Source organism: Hoplias malabaricus, chromosome 6 (assembly GCF_029633855.1).
Source record: "Hoplias malabaricus isolate fHopMal1 chromosome 6, fHopMal1.hap1, whole genome shotgun sequence".
Classification (NCBI taxonomy): Eukaryota; Metazoa; Chordata; class Actinopteri; order Characiformes; family Erythrinidae; genus Hoplias; species Hoplias malabaricus.
Window position 1 is genome coordinate 48,969,186 of NC_089805.1, and position 19,847 is coordinate 48,989,032.

The 19,847-nt window shown below is 40.4% G+C and overlaps 1 protein-coding gene across 1 annotated transcript in view; it reads right to left on the minus strand.

Annotated features, from left to right (window-relative positions):
- LOC136699707 (uncharacterized) overlaps positions 1-19,847 on the minus strand; it is a 44,822-nt gene that overhangs the window by 9,822 nt on the left and 15,153 nt on the right. Inside the window, exons 6-16 of the mRNA XM_066674630.1 lie at positions 16,506-16,868; positions 14,099-14,455; positions 12,062-12,151; positions 11,507-11,672; positions 9,787-9,960; positions 9,531-9,704; positions 9,245-9,418; positions 8,010-8,183; positions 7,125-7,298; positions 5,172-5,333; positions 2,921-2,967 (exon numbers count right to left, since the gene is read on the minus strand). Of these exons, the coding sequence (XP_066530727.1) occupies positions 2,921-2,967; positions 5,172-5,333; positions 7,125-7,298; positions 8,010-8,183; positions 9,245-9,418; positions 9,531-9,704; positions 9,787-9,960; positions 11,507-11,672; positions 12,062-12,151; positions 14,099-14,455; positions 16,506-16,868 (2,055 nt within the window). The remainder of the gene's footprint in view (positions 1-2,920; positions 2,968-5,171; positions 5,334-7,124; positions 7,299-8,009; positions 8,184-9,244; positions 9,419-9,530; positions 9,705-9,786; positions 9,961-11,506; positions 11,673-12,061; positions 12,152-14,098; positions 14,456-16,505; positions 16,869-19,847) is intronic.

Consider the following 19,847-nt stretch of genomic DNA (forward strand, 5'->3'; position numbering starts at 1 on the left):
AACCCAACGACATCACCGAGTCCAAACATCCTCACCACACACTCACTCAGAAAATCAGACCCCAACACATCATCACCCAACAACACCACAACTACCTCACACACTGGACACACACTATACACCACCAACACACACTACCTCACACACTGGACCTACACTATACACCAACACAACTACCTCACACACTGGACCCACACAGTACACCACCAACACACACTACCTCACACACTGGACCTACACTATACACCAACACAACTACCTCACACACTGCACCCACATTATACACCAACACAACTACCTCACACACTGGACCCACACTGTACACCACCAACACACACTACCTCACACACTGGACCTACACTATACACCAACACAACTACCTCACACACTGGACCCACACTGTACACCACCAACACACACTACCTCACACACTGGACCTACACTATACACCAACACAACTACCTCACACACTGGACCCACACTGTACACCACCAACACACACTACCTCACACACTGGACCTACACTATACACCAACACAACTACCTCACACACTGCACCCACACTATACACCAACCTCACACACTGCACCCACACTATATAACATCAACACAAGTACCTCACACCCTGGACCCACACTATACACCAACAACACAACTACCTCTCACACAGGACCCACACTATACACCAACAACACAAACTACAGAGCTACTCAGCCCTCAACAGAAACTATACACTGGCCAAATATCTCACAACCATGAGAGAGAGGTCACTGACGAAGACACTGACCATGTACAGACTCAGTGAGCACAGTCTGGCCGTGTGAGACCAGCCGTCACAGACAGAACTGGGGCCCCAGAGCGGCCAGACTGTGCTCTCACTGTGAGCTCTCGGTGGTGGAGACAGAGCTGCACTTCCTAACCCAGTGCCCCAAGAATGAGTCCGTCAGAAGCAGGTTCTACCAGAGAGCGAGGCAAGTCTGTCCTGAGTTCCTGCTCCTCACTGATACAGAGAAGCTCCAGTATATACTGGGAGAGAAGGAGGAGCTGATCACACACGCAGCCAAATACGTGACAGACTGCCACAACCTGAGGGACAACTAGTGTGGTCAATCAACACCATATAACTCATTATTACTGACTTATAACTGATTATTACTGATTATTAATGACTTATTACTAATTATTACTGATTATTAACATCTATATCGTCTCCCCACTCTTGTTTTCCTTTTCTTATCTGATTATCAGTAATCTTGTAAATATCATTTCCTGTTGTTGTAATTGTATCTGTATCTATATGTTTATGTATTTTCTGTAATATGCTTTAGCAACAGTGTATTGTATTACATTCATACCAATAAAGCACTGCTGAGCTGGGAGAGAGTGAAAGAGAGAGAGAGAGAGAGAGAGAGAGAGAGAGAGAGAGAGACAGAGAGACTAATGCCTGTTGTGGGGTTGTCTCTTAAAAACTGAAACCTACAGGATCAGCCATAACATTATGAACACGTCCTTGTTTCTCCATTCACTTTCCATTCTCTCAGATCCACTGACCACACAGGAGCACTTTGTAGTTATGCAGTTACATGGTGGTGTGTTAATGGTTGTTGTGCTGGTAAGAGTCGATCAGACACAGTGCTCTGTGATGTGTTTAAACCCCTCAGTTTCACTGCTGAGACCCTGAATGAGGATCATCCCCCACATTAAAATATCCACTACCCAAATAACACCAGCGCTGTGTCGGTGTGGACCACTGAAGAACAGGGGGCGGAGCAACAACTGAACTAATGATAACTGTAGAAGAACAAAGAGCACGTGACCTACACACACAGAGCACAGGGAGTGTAGAGACGAGGCAGTGGTAGCAATGTTATGGCTGATTGGTGTACAGACACAGTTATTACAATATGAATTAATTATACAGTGATATAATAAGCTGATTGTCTCTGACAGTGTGGGAGACAAAGCGTGAAAATGATACAATTATATTCTGTTATATTCTATTAAATTATACGCATCCCTAAATAAGCCTTTGTTTTCTCTTCGATACAAAGGCTACCATTGGACTGAAGGTAGACCTGTGGTAGATCGACTCAGCCCCAGTTCACTGCTCAGCCCCGACTCTGCTGTGGAAGAAGCTGGACCTTCTTTAACTGTTGTAAAGGTGGTGAGTATAATATCAAACAGCTCTCAGTAGACACCTCTCAGAACTAAACAGATCAACTTACAGATCAACTGCACAGTAGACATTAGTTGTGGAGCATTTCAACTGTGTGGTCCCTACACTACTCAGTTCTACTGGACTCTACTCATAATATGGTCCCTGAGTGTGTGTGTGTGTGTGTGTGTGTGTGTGTGCTCACAACAATGGCAGCAGTAACATTAAACAAGTCTGTGCTGAATTTCTGCTATCTGGGCTGCAAGCTAACCATACAGCTAGCGACTGCTAATGTCGACTGAGGATACTAGTATTCAGCTAGCAGCATGCTAACAATGCTGCACAAAACACCAAGATTCAATTAGAACCCAAGACCCCAGCGCTGAGAGAAGAATGAGCTAAACATCAAGACGCCCTGATGCCCGAATATCCACCAAGGATAGCCATCTCCTGCTAGTGTTATACTAACTCTAATACTACCAGATGATGATATCAACCGGGGAAACTCGTCCCCTATCAACAGCCTGCTAACACTGATAATAGGCTGACAGGGAACACTCCTCCATTTAGCAACATGCTATGCTTCCGCTAATGACTGCTAATATGGACTGAGAGAGAGTTGGATAGAGAGAAAAAGGCAAAGAGAGGAGACATGGAGACAGATGGAGAAGAGAAAGAAAAAGAGAGTGATGGAGAGAATAAGAGAGGGAGAGAGAGAGAGTTGGACAGGGAGGAAGAGTGACAGAGAGAGCATGAGAGACCTACATTTTCTCAGACTGGGTTTAATCCACCTCTGCCCTGAATTCTCCATCCTGAAACACACACACACACACACACACACACACACACACAGAGAGAGAGAGAGAGTGAGAGAGAGAGAGAGAGAGAGAGAGAGGACAGAGTGTGATGATACAGAAGTAATAAAGAATAAACAGATCCGTGTCCTGTGATGGACTGGAGTCCTGATGACTTTGTGCTGGTCTTTGTCCAGACGGAGGAAGAAGGTCGTCCTAATGTCCCCTTTATTCCCAGAGAGCTTTTAGAGGAGTCACTGGAATGGTTCAGAAAAGTAGAGAGACACAATAAAATTATCCTCCTGGGTGTGGAGTGGAGACACAGAGACTGGATGTGTCCTAAGTCCAGCTCTGAGTGTTTGTCTCCAGAACCTCAGGGATGTGAAGGTTAGGGGACACTCCTCTAGCTAACAGCACTCAGGCTAATACTATGGAACCACCCACGGAGGTAGACCATGGAGACCTGGAGGACACACTGAGGGGGACGTGAAGTGTTGGAGGACCGATCTGAGCAGAGACAGTGTGTAGCGGGACACCCCCACCGCAGCCCCCAAGGAGCAGGGTGCCAGGTCACTTTCCGGGTCCGGTAATAACTGTGAGGATGTGGAGAGATGACCAGATGAGTTTGATGGAATGGACCCCCACGTACGGAGAGAGATTAGGCTCTAAATACTTCACTAATATGTACATCATACTCCACCAATTAGACACAAATCACCAGTGTTTCACTGTTCACTAATAAATATTTCACACTGTGTCTCACACTTTGTAATTTATACAAATAATGTTAAATTAATATATAAATACATTTAAATTAATATTTAAATCAAGTTACACTAATATTTAAATAAAGATAAATTCATATTTAAATATAGCTACATTAATATTTAAATCAATTTAATTTAATATATAAATACAGTTAAATTAATATTTAAATACAGTTAAACTCAAAGGGCGGCACGGTGGTGCAGCAGGTAATGTCTCTGCCACAGCTCCAGGGTCCTGGAGGGTGTGGGTTCGAGTCCTGCTCCAGGTGACTGTCTGTGAGGAGTATGGCGTGTTCTCCCTGTGTCTGTGTGGGTTTCCTCCGGGTGACTGTCTGTGAGTAGTGTAGTGCGTTCTCCCTGTGTCTGCGTGGGTTTCCTCCGGGTGACTGTTTGTGAGGAGTGTAGTGCATTCTCCCTATATCTGCGTGGGTTTTCTCCAGGTGACTGTATGTGAGGAGTGTGGTGTGTTCTCTCTGTGTCTGCGTGGGTTTTCTCCGGGTGACTGTCTGTGAGGAGTGTGGTGTGTTCTCCCTGTGTCTGTGTGGGTTTCCTCCGGGTGACTGTCTGTGAGGAGTGTGGTGTGTTCTCCCTGTGTCTGCGTGGGTTTCCTCTGGGTGACTGTCTGTGAGGAGTGTGGTGTGTTCTCTCTGTGTCTGCGTGGGTTTCCTCCGGGTGACTGTCTGTGAGGAGTGTGGTGTGTTCTCTCTGTGTCTGCGTGGGTTTCCTCCGGGTGCTCCGGTTTCCTCCCACACTCCAAAAACACACGTTGGTAGGTGGATTGGTGACTCAAAAGTGTTCGTAGATGTGAGTGTGTGAGTGAATGTGTGAGTGTTGCACTGTGAAGGACTGGCGCCCCCTCGAGGGCGTATTCCCGCCTTGCGCCCAATGATTCCAAGTAGGCTTTGGACCCACCGTGACTCTGAACTGGATAAGGGTTACAGACAAAGAATGAATGAATGAATGAATGAATAAACTCAAAGGTAAAACTTTATAATAATGAAGGTTCCTGTCATGCTTTTGCCTGGTTTTCCTGCTCTGTTGTTGTGTCTTCTGAGTCTGTTGTGTGCTAAAGGAGCACATGGCTCTGTTTTGTTTTGTTGTAGTCTCCTTCCTTGTCTCCGCCCTAGTCCCACCTTGTAATCAGTGTCCCACCTGTGTCTCTGTGTTGCACTGTCCTCTTGTTATCTCTCCCTGGTGTTCCTAGTCTGAGCTTGTGTATTTATCAGGAATTATTTTGTTAAACATGAATTCTGTACTTACTATAATAAATTGTTCTACTATAAAAACTGGTGTGAGATGTTAATGTGCTGCAGTCATTGGCACGTAGCCACAGGCAGAGCAAGAATATCTCAACTTTAACCTGTGGATTCTTAATTTAATTTATAGTCTCTCTCTCTCTCTCTCTCTCTCTCTCTCTCTCTCTCTCTCTCTCTCTCTCTCTCTCTCTCTCTCTACCTGAGTGTCTGTAGACTGCAGAGTGGATCAGAGAACAGTTTCTCTCCAGAATCTTCTGGGTGATTATAGGTCAGATCCAGTTCTCTCAGGGGGGAGGGGTTTGATTTCAGAGCTGAAGCCAGTGAATAACAGCCTTTCTCTGTTAATAAACAACCAGATAATCTGTAGAAAGGAGGGTAAACAGAGAGAAAGAAAAAGTGATGTATGTGTGCCCGTTCACACCTGTACTTTTTGGTGACCACTTATAATCAGATCACACAGGACACATGTTAATACCAGGTGTGAACAGGATCACTGATGCTCATAGCTGGACCTGCTGACTGAGGGCTGCTTTGGATAACACTGCTGCTAATGTCACCTGAGGGAGTCTGTTTCCAGTTAGCAGCCTGATAACACTGCTAGTAGTAGCTGCTAATATTGGCTTATTGATATTGTCTCCATTGCAGTGTCACTTTTACAGTGACTCATTTACTGAGGCTGTTTTAATCTGACGGTCAGGCACTGCTCCGTGGTGATGATCTACTTTCACCACTGTTATCTGTGCTGTGTTCTACTCCTTGTGTTGCTGTGTTTTGCTTGTCTTTCAGTGTTTATTTTTCATTTAACAAATTTTGTTAGGGAACTGTGTTTTTTAAAAGCACTATATAAATGAAATGTATTATTTATTATTTTATATTCTTCTGTAAAAATACTATGTAAGTTGCCTGATTCAAATTTCAGATATGATTCTGTGTTCTTCAGCAAGAATGACATATTTCTGATTAAAAATAACAAAGTAACATTAAATTAGCTACATATCCTTTAGTTTTATATAAACAACAAAAATAAAATCTACAAAAAAAACAATAGCTTTTCACAAAGCAACACTTAACACACACAGCAATATGAAGTTTTAAATCTAGATCCATATAAAAATAAAATATCTTATTAAATATCTTATTAAAAACTTGAACCCAGGAGAAAGATACACAAAGTACAGTCTGTAAATAAATGAAAGAGGAAGAGTTTAAGACCATCATCGAGAGTTAAACCATCATTGGTTTCAGAGGCGATTGCTCTAAGACTGCAAGGGAAGCTCAGCTTCCCCTAAAATGTCAAAAATAAGTGATCAAATATATACTGTTGTGTGTACATGTCATTGAATAAATATGCACTACAACAGGCTCAACTTTTGTTCAGAATCAGCTTCTTATCACTGGTAAAGACGCGACTTTCCTCTCAATCGTTCCCACAGCTTCACAGTGCTTTAAACAGTGTGGATGCTCAGCGTCTCTGGGGGTCTATGGGGCAGTGGGCTGGCACGGACACTCAGCTTCTGCATGATGATTGGATGATCTGTCTGAGGCTGAATCCCTTTTTGATTTACAGTGAAATGAGCGAATCAGCGATCCTTTAGTATAAAGATTTGTGGGAGCATTACATTTTCATTCTATTCTGAGTTGAACCAGACACTTTCTTAAACCTCTATTTTCTTTGTTAAAAACGACTAGCGACAAATCGAGCTTCTATTTCTGGTGGGGTTTTTTGTAGCTGCTTGTGTTTGGAGACTCTTTCTGACTTCTAACACAGTTTCTGCCAGGTGCTGCTGAGCCCCTCCACTGTCACAAAGCACTCACAGGCGGACACACTTCACATGGGCCAAGGCCATTTAAGCAGCCTAGCTCTGCTGTCCATTGAGAGAATACTAGTCAAGTCCCTGGAAAAGACGCCTTGTTGGTATGACAGGGTCACAGATCATTTTCTTGAAAAGGAACGGAGGGTAGAATTTATGTATAAATAAACCGACACATTTTATGATGTAGGCCGAAATTGAGCTTCCCCTCCTTGAAAGACCAGCATCCACCACTGATTGGTTTGTGATGCAATATTTGTCTGTGTTTTAATATTAAAGGATTCAAAGATAAGCACTGAGTTTAACAGCTGAACATTTCACATTCAATAACAAATGTTTACCTGAGAGTCTCCAGTTTACAGTTTGGACTCTTCAGTCCTTCAGAGAGCTTCTCCACTCCTGAATCCTGCAGGTCATTGTTACTGAGGTCCAGTTCTCTCAGAGAGCAGGTCTCTGATTGTAGAACCGACTGCAGACTTTCACAAGACTTTTCCCTCAAATCACACAAAGCTAGTCTGAAACCAGAGGACATATTTACAGGATCATTCTGAGTGAAGAAAGAGGAGAGGATATTCAGTCTGTTAAGTGTAGTGAAGAAGGGATGGGGTCTGGGTGTAATCCCTGTGTATGATGTTCAGAATCTGTGGAATGAAAATCAATTACTGAATTTATTCTAAAATATTTATAAATAATCTTTCAGAGCTGCTGCACAGAAATAAATTTTAGAACTCAGAAGACCTATTGGTCTTTACATTGGCACAACCCTGTTATTATAAGGAATTATTTTTTGTTTCAATTTGATTTTCCACATGAAACATAAAAAAATACCATGCAATATTCTTATGCACACAACAAAACTGGAATCAAGCTTGATTCTTCTGACTTACTCAAAGTTATCCAGTATTGAAAAACAAGATTGTTGGATGAGTAAGTGTCCAAAAACCTTTCTTCCATAATATAACTTACAACACACAGTAGTCCTAATAAAACCTCATTTGCTGGTATGGAACACACCCGTGAGACAGGGAGGTGAACTTGGATATATTTGGGGAGAACAGGAGAAAAATAATGGTGAACACAGGGCGGTGACGTGAGGCTGAAGGGTTCAGATAGAGCTGAGTGGAGGAGTTAGGGTGTGGTCCAACTCCCAAAACTCAGTTATTATTATTATTTTATATTCACACATTTTTTTATTTAATTTCTATATTAATTATTAAGCAGCTGACCTGAGTGTCTCCAGTTTACAATGTTGACTTTTCAGGGCGTCACAGAGCTTCTCCACTCCTGAATCCTGCAGACCATTGAGAGTTAGGGATAGTTCTCTCAGGGGAGTGGTTTGTGATTGTAGAGCTGATGTGAGACATTCACAAGACTTCACTGAGAGATTACAGGCAATTAATCTAGAAAAAAGAAAATACAGAAGATATAATTCAGTGAAAGCAGACAAACTGAACAGTAGTACTCTCTGTAAAAATAAGAGGATTTAATTTGAGCAAATTTAATGTATGTAATTCCTGATAAATTGCGAGTGTCATATGATAAAACAATTCTGGAGAAAATAATAGACACCTGAAATAGCAATTTCATTACTAATAAATGTAACTATAGGATCCACAATAACACATGATGTAAATTTGTTCATTACAATTTTATTGTTGTATTAATGAAGGCAACAACAAAAACAACCATTTAGTTACAGCAAATTTATTCAATATTTAACAGATAACACCTAATCATTTTTGCAGCCTCAGTCCAGACTCACTTCACTGAGCATCATGCTGTCACGTCCTGTGTCTGTTTTCCCCACCATGTGCTCACTTAGCACATGGTTCTGTTTATTCTTCCTATCTCTGCCCTAGTCCCGCCTCAGCTCTGCCCTCTTGTTAGTGTCTCCTTTGTAGTCCTGCCTTCTCGTTATCAGTCTCAAGTGTTCCTTGTCAGTGCTTTGTGTCTATACCCCTGTGTTTGCTGTGTTTCCTGGTCGGATCTTGTGTGTGTTTCTCTGTCTCTGCATCTCCCATGTCTACCCCTGTTTATGGTTGTCTGTAAAGGTCATTCTGTATGTTCCTGTTTCGTACATGTGGTTAGCATGAACCTCCTTGATTGTGTTTGTTTTGTTTTTGTTTTAAATAAAAGAATCCTTGCGTTTTTGTCCGCCTCCCTTGTCTGTCCTACCCAAAACCGTGACACATGCAAAGTTTAACATACTCGCAGACCTTAACGCTTAATATAGAGACTCCATTCAAACTGTGTTTCAGTGATGTCAGAGGGAAGGGTTGGGGTCTGTGTTTGGTTTTGATGAAAGTTTTTACATTTATGCTTAAAGTTTTGAATTTTGCCCAAGGAAGATTCACAGTACAATTCAGTAAGCAATTCATACAATTCATTATATCTGTGAAAATGTAAGCTCTGTTAATACACTCAATAATAAATACACAATAAATACACCTTCAAAAATTACCTGAGAGTCTCCAGTTTACAGTGTGGACTCTTCAGTGCAGCAGAGATCTTCTCCACTCCTAAATCCCTCAGGTCATTTTTACTGAGGTCCAGTTCTCTCAGAGAGCAGTTTTCTGATTGTAGGGCTGAGCTCATTTTATCACAGGAGGTGTTACAGAGTTTACACAGAGCAAGTCTTAAAAGGGAGAATAAATACAACAGATTATAAATCAATGGGGGATAGTTTAATCATATTTCTGTAATGTCTTTAAAAAATATAATTTCATAAAATAATCTTTAACACTGACCTGAGAGTCTCCAGTTTACAGTGTGGACTCTTCAGTGCAGCAGAGATCTTCTCCACTCCTGAATCCTGCAGGTCATTGTTACTGAGGTCCAGTTCTCTCAGAGAGCAGTTTTCTGTTTCTAAAACTGACCTCAGTGTTACACCGGACTGATAGCCAAGTTTACACAGAGGAAGTCTGCAAATGGAAAATAAATGCAACAGGTTTTCACATGTTGCTATAATTTCCGTAATTGCATAAAATAAACTTTAACACTAACCTGAGAGTCTCCAGTTTACAGTGTGGACTCTTCAGTCCTTCAGAGATCTTCTCCACTCCTGAATCCTGCAGGTCATTGTTACTGAGGTCCAGTTCTCTCAGAGAGCAGTTTTCTGATTGTAGAGCTGCAGTTAAAATAGTGATGGACTTTTCAGAGAGATTACAGCCAGCAAATCTACAAGAAAGTAGAGAAACAGTTAGACAGAAGTGGAGAAACAAATACAGATGAGAACAGAACAAAAAACGAGAACAAGCGTACAGACGAGAACACACGTACCGACGAGAACACAAGTACCGACAAGAACACAAGTACAGACGAGAACACAAGTACAGACGAGAACACGTACTGACACGAACACAACAAAAAACGAGAACACATAGAGATGAGAACAAACGTACCGACGAGAACGCATGTACCGACAAGAACACACATACAGACAAGAACACAAGTACCGACGAGAAGAAAACTACAGACAAGAACACAAGTACTGATGAGAACACAAGCACAGACGAGAACACAAGTACCGAGAAGAACACAAGTACAGACGAGAAGGCAAGTACAGATGAGAACACAAACAAGAACAGAAATACCGACAAGAACACAAGTATAGACAAGAACACAAGCAAGGACGAGAACGCAAGTACAGACAAGAATTCAAGTACAGACGAGAACGCAAGTATAAATGAGAGCACAAGTACAGACGAAAAGACAAGTACAGATGAGAACACAAGTACAGACGAGAACACAAGTACAGATGAGAAGACAGGCAAGAACTAAAGTACAGACAACAACACAAGTACAGACAAGAACACAAGTACCAACAAGAACACAAGTACAGACGAAAAGACAAGTACAGACGAAATGACAACACAAACGAGAAGACAAGTACAGACAAGAAAACAAGTACCAACGGGAACACAAGTACAGAGGAGAGCACAAGTACAGATGAGAAGACAGTCGAGAACAGAAGTATTGACAAGAACACAACAACCAATGAGAACACAAGTACAGACGAAAATAAAAGTACCGACAAGAACACAACAAAAAATGAGAACACGTACCAACGAGAACACATGTACAGACGAGAACACACGTACTGATGAGAACACACGTACCGACAAGAACACAAGTACCGGTGAGAACACAAGCACAGGCGAGAAGACAAGTACAGAGGAGAGCACAAGTACAGATGAGAAGACGAGTACAGATGAGAACACAGACGAGAACAGAAGTACTGACAAGAACACAAGTACAGACGAGAACACAGATGAAAACACAAGTACAGACAAGAGCACAAGTATAGACGAGACAAGCACAGACAAGAACACAAGCACAGACGAGAACAAAAGTTCAGATGAGAACACAAGCACAGATGAGAACACAAGTACAGACGAGAACAAAAGTACAGATGAGAACACAAGCTCAGACGAGAACACAAGCACTGACGAGAACAAATGTACAGAAGAGAACACAAGCACAGACGAGAACAAAAGTACAGATGAGAACACAAGCACAGACGAGAACAAAAGTACAGAAGAGAACACAAGCACAGACGAGAACACAAGCACAGACGAGAACACAAGCACAGACGAGAACACAAGCACTGACGAGAACACACGCACTGACGAGAACGCAAGTACAGACGAGAACACAAGGTTAGTGTAATATTCTTTCACTGGTCTGTACCTCCATTAGTGAATGATGTGTAGGTGACACTCACGGAGATGTTCTGCAGTTAGAGATCGCTGGGATGAGTCTCTGATAACCCTCTTCTGATGTGCTGTATTTCTTCAGGTTCAGCTCCTTCCTCACTTTCTCTGAATGGAGACGGAAGTAGGCTATGACTGAGCACTCTGCAGGAGACAGCTGCTTTTTAGAGCGTCTGTCTGAAGTTAGAGAGAGACAGGAGAGATACTGCTATCATTAACTGACTATGACATTCTGAATAAATTACTCTCTCTGAAAGGACCTGAAGGAGAACAGTGACAGTGAGTTGCTTCTATAAAAGTTTCCAAGCAGGGTTTATGAATCTGAACTGTGGTCCTGATGAACATTTTATCTGTGTAATAGTTCTCTGTGAAATTGGGCAGTGATGACTATAAGTGTGTGTGTGTGTGTGTGTGTGTGTGTGTGTGTGTGTGTATGTGTATGTGTGTGTATGATGATTCGGTGATTACACTGATACAGTGGACCACAGGGTTTTACTCAGAGAGACAGAGGTTTATTTCACGACTGGATAAGACCATCCACTAGAGACTGGACACAGGAAAATTACCTTTAAGGAGCCACACTGTAACTGCAGCTAATGCAACAACAGAAAGTAAAATACAGATGAACACAATTTTCCAGGAATGAAAACCTTTCCCTGAAACACACACAGAAATATAAACAACAATAAGATTAACAATGTACAAACAGTAGCCAGTTGGCAATAAGTAGGAATGAGCTGAAATCAGATTATATTAATTAATTAATATTAAATAAATATATTATTATATCATTATTATATCATTCATAATTATTATTAAACTATATTTAAGTGTCTGATGAAGAGTGTTTAAAGTGCTGTTCGTCTGCTGAACGTGTGATTTGTAATTGTTGTCAGCAGGGCTAAAGGTTTGGCGGGATCTTTTTTGCTGCAGTTGACTGCAGCTGTAGGAGGCAGCCATCTTTAGAGGATATATTAATCTCTCGTCAGGTGTTTGAAGTATTGTTTGGTCTTGTTTGGTGGTTGCTGGGTGTGTGTAGGGTGTGAGCTTGAACTGTCTAAGTGCAGGGGTTTCTTCTGTTTATGCTCCATTTGGAGTGGGGATGCTGGCTGGGAAAAGGGTAGACTCAACAGACGTCTATCCATAGCAGCGGCACTGGGTTTTTTTCGAGTTATGTTAATGCCATTTGTTTATAACTGGAAGAAAGCTTATTGGCATATGGCAGCTGGGGTTTTCAAGTATTGTCTTTTTGCAGAGCTTCACGAGGTGCATGTAAAGTATATATGGACCAGAGGAAACTACAGAATTTCATTGGGAGGTCCAGCGCTATCATGTAGCAGGGGCGGGGACTCATTTTGGACAGGTAAAAGTTTTATTATCTTGATTAAAATTGAAGTAAGGTAAGCTTGCTTAAGTACTTATATGTCCATATACTTTTCAGGATTCATGTACCTGTAGTGACAATAATCACTGTTTTTCTTTTACCTTTCTATTTTACTAAATACACTCTAATAAGCTTAAAGAACAGTATCAATAGGCTTGGTGCCAAGATCCAAACATACTCAAATTAGTCCGGATGTAGTTTTAATGTTTGGAGTAGTGGGACCTGGTTTATGCTGGGTGTGATACTGGCCTATAGTAGTTCCCCTGTCGCTTCAGTGTGGTGTGTGTGTGTGTGTGTGTGTGTGTGTGTGTGTGTGTGTGTGACAAATGTATATTTATTTTTAGTTTTATTGTTTGGTATATGATTTTGGATTATTGGTTTACGTATCTGGGGCAATTTCTTTGCCTAGAGTTCACACCTGTAAACTTGTGTTTGTTGATTGATAGTGGTGAGGAAGGCCTAATGCTATAGGCATCCTGTATAATTTGAGACCACCATATTCTCTCATCTCCACTGTTCTCTTTAAAGACTAGTCTGTGGAGGTTTTGTTGAGTCATAACACTATTTTAAATTATATGTCCTTGTTTGAAGTGTTGAGGGTAATTTTAAAATAGTATTGGAAAGTAAAATACAGTATTAATTGAATTTAATAATTTTGGATGTATGGATTGAGTGTTTGGACTAGTTTCTGCCCTTTGTAATAAATAAATAATTATCTACTGTGTCAGCCGTCAACGAGTCTTGTGTGCTTCAATTCCAGAGGTCTATTAGATTGTTTTGTTATTTATTTTTTTTTATCTTAAAGTGATTGTGTAAAATTATTGTATGGGAGCTACATAATAATCAAATATTACAATAGAAATAGCCTCGTCTGACTGATCCACACAGTTCAGTCCAGACTCTGTGAGATCCACTAACTATATCCAGCTCTGATCTGATCCAGAGAACTCCAGATTCAGAAATGAGGAAAATGAGAATAAAAATGTATCATCAAACATCAAATGAAGGGAATTAATGACAATTTGAATTTAATTAATTGTATTATATATATATATATATATATATATATATATATATATATATATATATTACCAACAACTAATGAGAACTGCATCTAAACCTTTTATGAACATTTAATCATTGTTTTCCAACATATTCTAAATTCAGCAAAATAAACACATAATTGAGAATAAAAGATAATAAATAGTGATGTATTTACCTTTCACTTCGACACGAACAGATGTGTCCACATACCACAAACCCAACTGAACGAAACACTGGTAAACTCCCTCATCAGACGCTCGCACTGAGGAGAGTTTCAGTGATGTGTTTCCTCTCTTCAGCTCTTCTTTAAACAGAGCTGTCCTCCCTCTGTACGACTCCATCTGCCCATCATTCCTGTCTCTACGATCTTCATACAGATGAACTAGTGTGTCAGACTGAGTCAGTTCCAGTCTGGACCACTTCACTCTCATGATCTCAGCATTCCCTCCAGGTCGGAGAGAACAGGGGAGAACCAGATCTTCACCAGCTTCAACAACAAGAGCAGCATCTGCACCAACTACTCTAAAGGGCCCTGGAAAAAGGAATAAATACATCACTGTATTTCTCTAATTATACACCCCAGTGTAGCTCTTCTGTTTCCTGCAGCATTTCCCTCCCATAGTGCTGTTTCTCCTGAGACAGTGCCCCTCCTCACTGTAACCCCCTCACTCTTCACTGAGCAGGATTTCAGCAGTAAATTCAGGTGTAAATACAGTGAAGCCGCTAAGTTCAATCAGTGAACCACAGAGATGCTCACTGAGAAGTCCAATCTGAATTCTTTGAGTTTGAGTCCAAGTCCAGTGTCATGTCTCTTGTAATGTACGAATGCTCTGCCCATAACGCTGCCCTGCTATATCTTATGTGTTTAAAATACTTACTTTAGTGTATAATATTAAGACACTACAGAATCAGAACTTATCAGTTGTATGATCACTTTAAAAAGGCTATTTGGAATGCAATGTGTAAAAGTACAATAAAAGATTTGTTTAAAGGGTTTTTTTTTTTGCAATGTTTGAGCTTTTTCAAATTTCTGTTCCTCACTACAGGATACATGGTGTTGTTTGTGCGGAGAATTAATTATTTATGAACTGACTGTCATCTCATTCGTAACATTTTTCAGTGTCTGAAAAAAAAAAAACTTATTGTCGCGCCAGCCATGGTGCACCCACTGAGCAATGAACTTTTTCTTATTGAATCTTCTGTTGCCTAACATTGGTCTAGCTCCTCAAACCCAGTGAAATATTAACCTAATAAAACTGTAATATCATGAGGTAAAAATTAAAAATGAAATCTGACTGTAACACTCAATGCCAGTGATTCTGGGCCCCATGAAAACGTCATGATGGGTCCTTTGTCCATCGTCTTCACTGAAGAATGAAAAATACTTCAGAGTGTCCATTACATACCAGATTTCAATGGTTATTTGTGGGTCCCTGTTTAGAGACATGTATCAGGTTTTTGATGATAGTACATTTCTAAAGCTGTCAATCTGCTGAAATCTGTTTGGTTGATGGTGGCCATGTTTTCTTTGACTATGATGTTTTTAACATAGATTCTCATTCAGGACCCCACTCAGTACCAGCTTTCCAGTTTTCATATCTACTGGACAGTGCTCTTTTGAATTAATTGTGTGTTATCCGACCCCCGTAGGGGAAAAGTGTGTGAGGTTTTGTACCGTTCAAGGAAAGTGTGTCAGAGTTACAGCTGTATGTGTGATATTTGGAATGCAAGCACTACCCCAGATTTTGGGCAGAGCCTGAAGAAATTCCAACATTTTCCAAATTCAGGTTCTTAGATTTCTGGTGATAGCACAATAATCTAGGGACTAGTTCTAGACCAAAATATGAAATAAATAAATAAATAAAATGATCTTTTACCACCTAATAAAAACATAATAATATATTATTAAATAATATTAATAATACATATTATTTATAAAGCGCTTTTCAAGAATCCAAAGCACTGACACAGACCAAAAAACAGCAAAAGAAAAGCAGACACTGAGCAGTACAAAATGGTACAAAACAGCTCACACACAAAAAGTAAAACAAGGGTACATAGAGGCCAGTGAACAACACCTAGCAAAAAACAAACACACTGCAATTATTTTTTGTGGACATTTAGTCACACTCTACGCTATATCTACACTTAGGACACTTTGTTACTGCTATTCATTCATTCATGCTACTTACAATCATATTGCTGCTACTTTTATGTGATCATATCACTGTTACATATTCAATTGTTCAATTTCCCTACTACTTCCCACTTTTCCTATTTATTTTTACCTTCTACATTCTATATTTATATGTACATACCTATATTTTCTTCTTATATATATATAATTCAGCATTGCTTTTTGGGTGAAACTGGGACCTTGAAATCACAATTTTGTTCCACCCCATGTACCACATTTGATGTGATTAACAATAAAATTTCCTTGAATCCTTGAGCAGCACCGAGACACAGGGTTAAAATGGGTCCCAAAACCATTGTAACAGTTTTAGTGACTGGAAGCTGGAAAAATTAATATTTATAATAATTAATGATGGAACCCTGATAATAACAAACAGTTAGCTCACCTTTAACTTCTACATGAAGAGTTGTGTCTTCATAATAGGATATAGATGTGTCCTCAATGAAACACTGGTAAGCTCCATGATCAGAAGATTGAATTGCTGAGAGTTTCAGTGATGTGTTTCCATTCTTCAGCTCTTCTTTAAACAGAGCTGTCCTCCCTCTGTACGACTCCATCTGCTGATCGTACCTGTCTCTACGATCGTCATACACATGCACAAATCTGTGGGCCTGAGTCAGATCTAATCTGACCCACTCCACTCTCATATCCACAGCACTGATGTTGGGTTTGAGTGAACAGGGCAGAACCAGGACTGCACCAGCCTCAGTCACTAGAGGAGCATCTGGACCAACTACTTTAAAGTGCTCTGCAATTAAAAGAAAAAAACAGAACAATACTATAAATATAATGATAACTTTAGGGTACAATTTTGCATGCATTCTCCTACCACTCCAGTATAACTGGTTGGCCACTTGACTAGGGAGCAGGGGCGGAGCCAGGGGGTGGCCAAGGGTGGCCAAGGCCACCATAAAATAATCTTCGGCCACCCCACACTGCACAACCATTTCTGTAGGGATACAATTTAACAGCGTACCTCAAACAAGTAGTTTTCCGAAGAAACATATGGTGGCACTGTACTTAATGCCTGTATCAGTAAATGAGTGAATGATCAAGAAACACTACTAGATCCACAGCAACTTCACATAGAAAAAAATAAGGTATACTTTTCTGTGCCACCCTTGAATGTGTAATGGTCTCAGTCTGGCCACCCCTATGAAAATTGTTTGGCTCCACCACTACTAGGGAGGGGCAGGAGCTGGCTGGGACTCACAGGGAGAGCTGCAAGTGTGCTTTTTTTGTTATTGGGGTTTGTTTTTGTTTGTGTGTGAGTTTGGGTGTGGTGTGTGGTAAGATGTGTTGCTTGTTGGGGGCTCACACTCAGCAAAGTGTCTTCTGGTATGTGATGCCCCCAGATCTCACCACACATTAAGCTCATTCACTGGCACTTTCTGCATTGGGCCATTGTGAGGACCCAAGGTTACATGTTCACAGCAAGGCTCTCTCTCAATATTCATCTCCCAGATCATTACAATATTTAATTTTTGGTTTGATATATTCACAAACAATTAGTTCAAAATTACTGACACTGTAAATGTGTGAAACAAATGAAAGTGAATCTCACACACACAGAAAATGAGAAAAACAATTATTTTCCTATAGAACGATCAAAGAGATTAAAGAATAAGGAATGAGAGACCACTCAGCCAAATATCATTTTAAATTTCCAAGTATTAGTCTTGAACACAAGCCTTGTTCACTCCTGTCAGCCAATCACAGTTCAGCACAGGGACTGACTGCTTACATTTCTCCATGGATTTCTACTGCATGCTTTGAACTGAAATTTAAAACATGTACAAAATACACTTGATGTTATATACACCACTCTGTTCAACACACAATCACCACTCCAACTCATCCCAAAGGACCTGAATACATGAATAAAGGTGCTAGGGTTTGAGCTATGCCATAGAAGAACCACTTTTGGTTCCATAAAGAACCAAGTTTGTCTAAGAGATGTATTTAAATCAATCACTCAATATTAAGGTTCTTTAACCATTTAAATGTATGGTTCTTTAAGGAACCAAAAGAGGTGTAGAACTCTAGAAAACATGGTTCCACTGTTCCACAGCCTAGCACTGGGGTGTTCATAGTGTTCTAGTCAAAGACTGGCACTGGGCTTAGTGATAATAGGCTCATGTGCAGCTGCTCCGGAGGGTCACATGCTACTCTCATAACTTTTTTATGAAGATATTGTGCACATTTGAACATCTCTGCAAGTGTGAGGGTTTGGTTTATCGTCTATTCATTAAAGACAAATATGTTTTTAATACAAAGACAAGACAAAAAAGGCTGATTCTAAGAAACAAACGTAAGATAAACTTCACTCATTCTACACTGATTCAACAAAGACAAACACATTCACATCAGCAAGCAATGAACAAAACAGACCACAGCAGCTGTGGAAAGAGCACTGAGACATCCTACTTCAGTAAGAGCACTGTTACTGTAATTGTAACTTATTGGAGAACAATTGTAAACAGATACTCAAGAGAGTGATTAAGCATCTTATTAATTCAGTCTATTAAACCATTCAAAAGAACAAGATCCAACTGTCTTTGATTGACTTAATATGATGTGGGAGTGTGGGAACAGTTCAGGCTTAACTTATATAAATCTTTTCTTCACGTGCCTTATTAAGCTGTTCATTCACACATTAAATATCTAAGAACTCAGTAGAAAAGGATTACAATTAAAAATGTATATTTATTTATAGTCTTACTCTCCTTTACACTCTCTCTCTCTCTCTCTCAGTACTTTTTTACTCATATTTGTTATTTTTGATGAATTACATTACTTCGTTACCTGTAATGAGTTAAATAATAAAATCAAAGGTGTATTTCAGGTTGTAAAGAGAGCTCTGTCAAAATAGAAAATATTCAATTCTGAAACCAGAAATAACAGCGGCACACAGTCTCCAGATTTCAGACCTGATAACGATTACAGTTTAGTAGTTTAATCTCCTACAGAAAGCTCTCAGCCACTGGCTTTTGTGTCTTGTATAGACACAAAATGCAGTGACTCTGAAACTGTGAATGTGATGCCTCTCACGTACAGAAGAAATTCAGAGCTGAGAGTGTTACAGAGAAATGACCTAACAGCCGCTGATACGACCCAGTCTGATGTTATCATGAGTACTAGAACACTTGTGTGTCCTGAGTGTGTGATGTAGGCTGGAGGTTCCCTGGTGTGAGGTTTCTGTTCACAGTGAGAGAGCTCCAGAAACAACCCATAATCAAGAGTCTCACACCAAAACAGCAACAGTCTGCAGCTCTGCTATAGTTTATACCAAAGGATCTTTATTGTTTTAGATATTTCTTCTACGTAATAAAACAGGTAACATTCAGCAATGTGTCTCTAACTCTGAGCAACATCATAACAAATACATTTACATTTACATTTATGCATTTGGCAGACGCTTTTATTCAAAGCGACTTACAAAAGAGGATCTAACATTCAAACTACAGCACAATTTATACAAAATACCTTACATTGAGTGCAATATGCCAGGAAGTAATAAGTGCATTAAAGAAAGACATTCAGTGCAAGAGATACTCTCAGAAGAGCTGGGTTTTCAAGGATTTCTTGAATGCGGAGAGGGTTCCTGTTGCTCTGATGGTGCTTGGAAGCTCGTTCCACCAGCGTGGTACCAGAGATGAGAATAGCCTCGACTGACCTGTACGGGGGGTTGGCCGTGTTAGTTGGCGCTTCTTTGAGGAACAGAGAG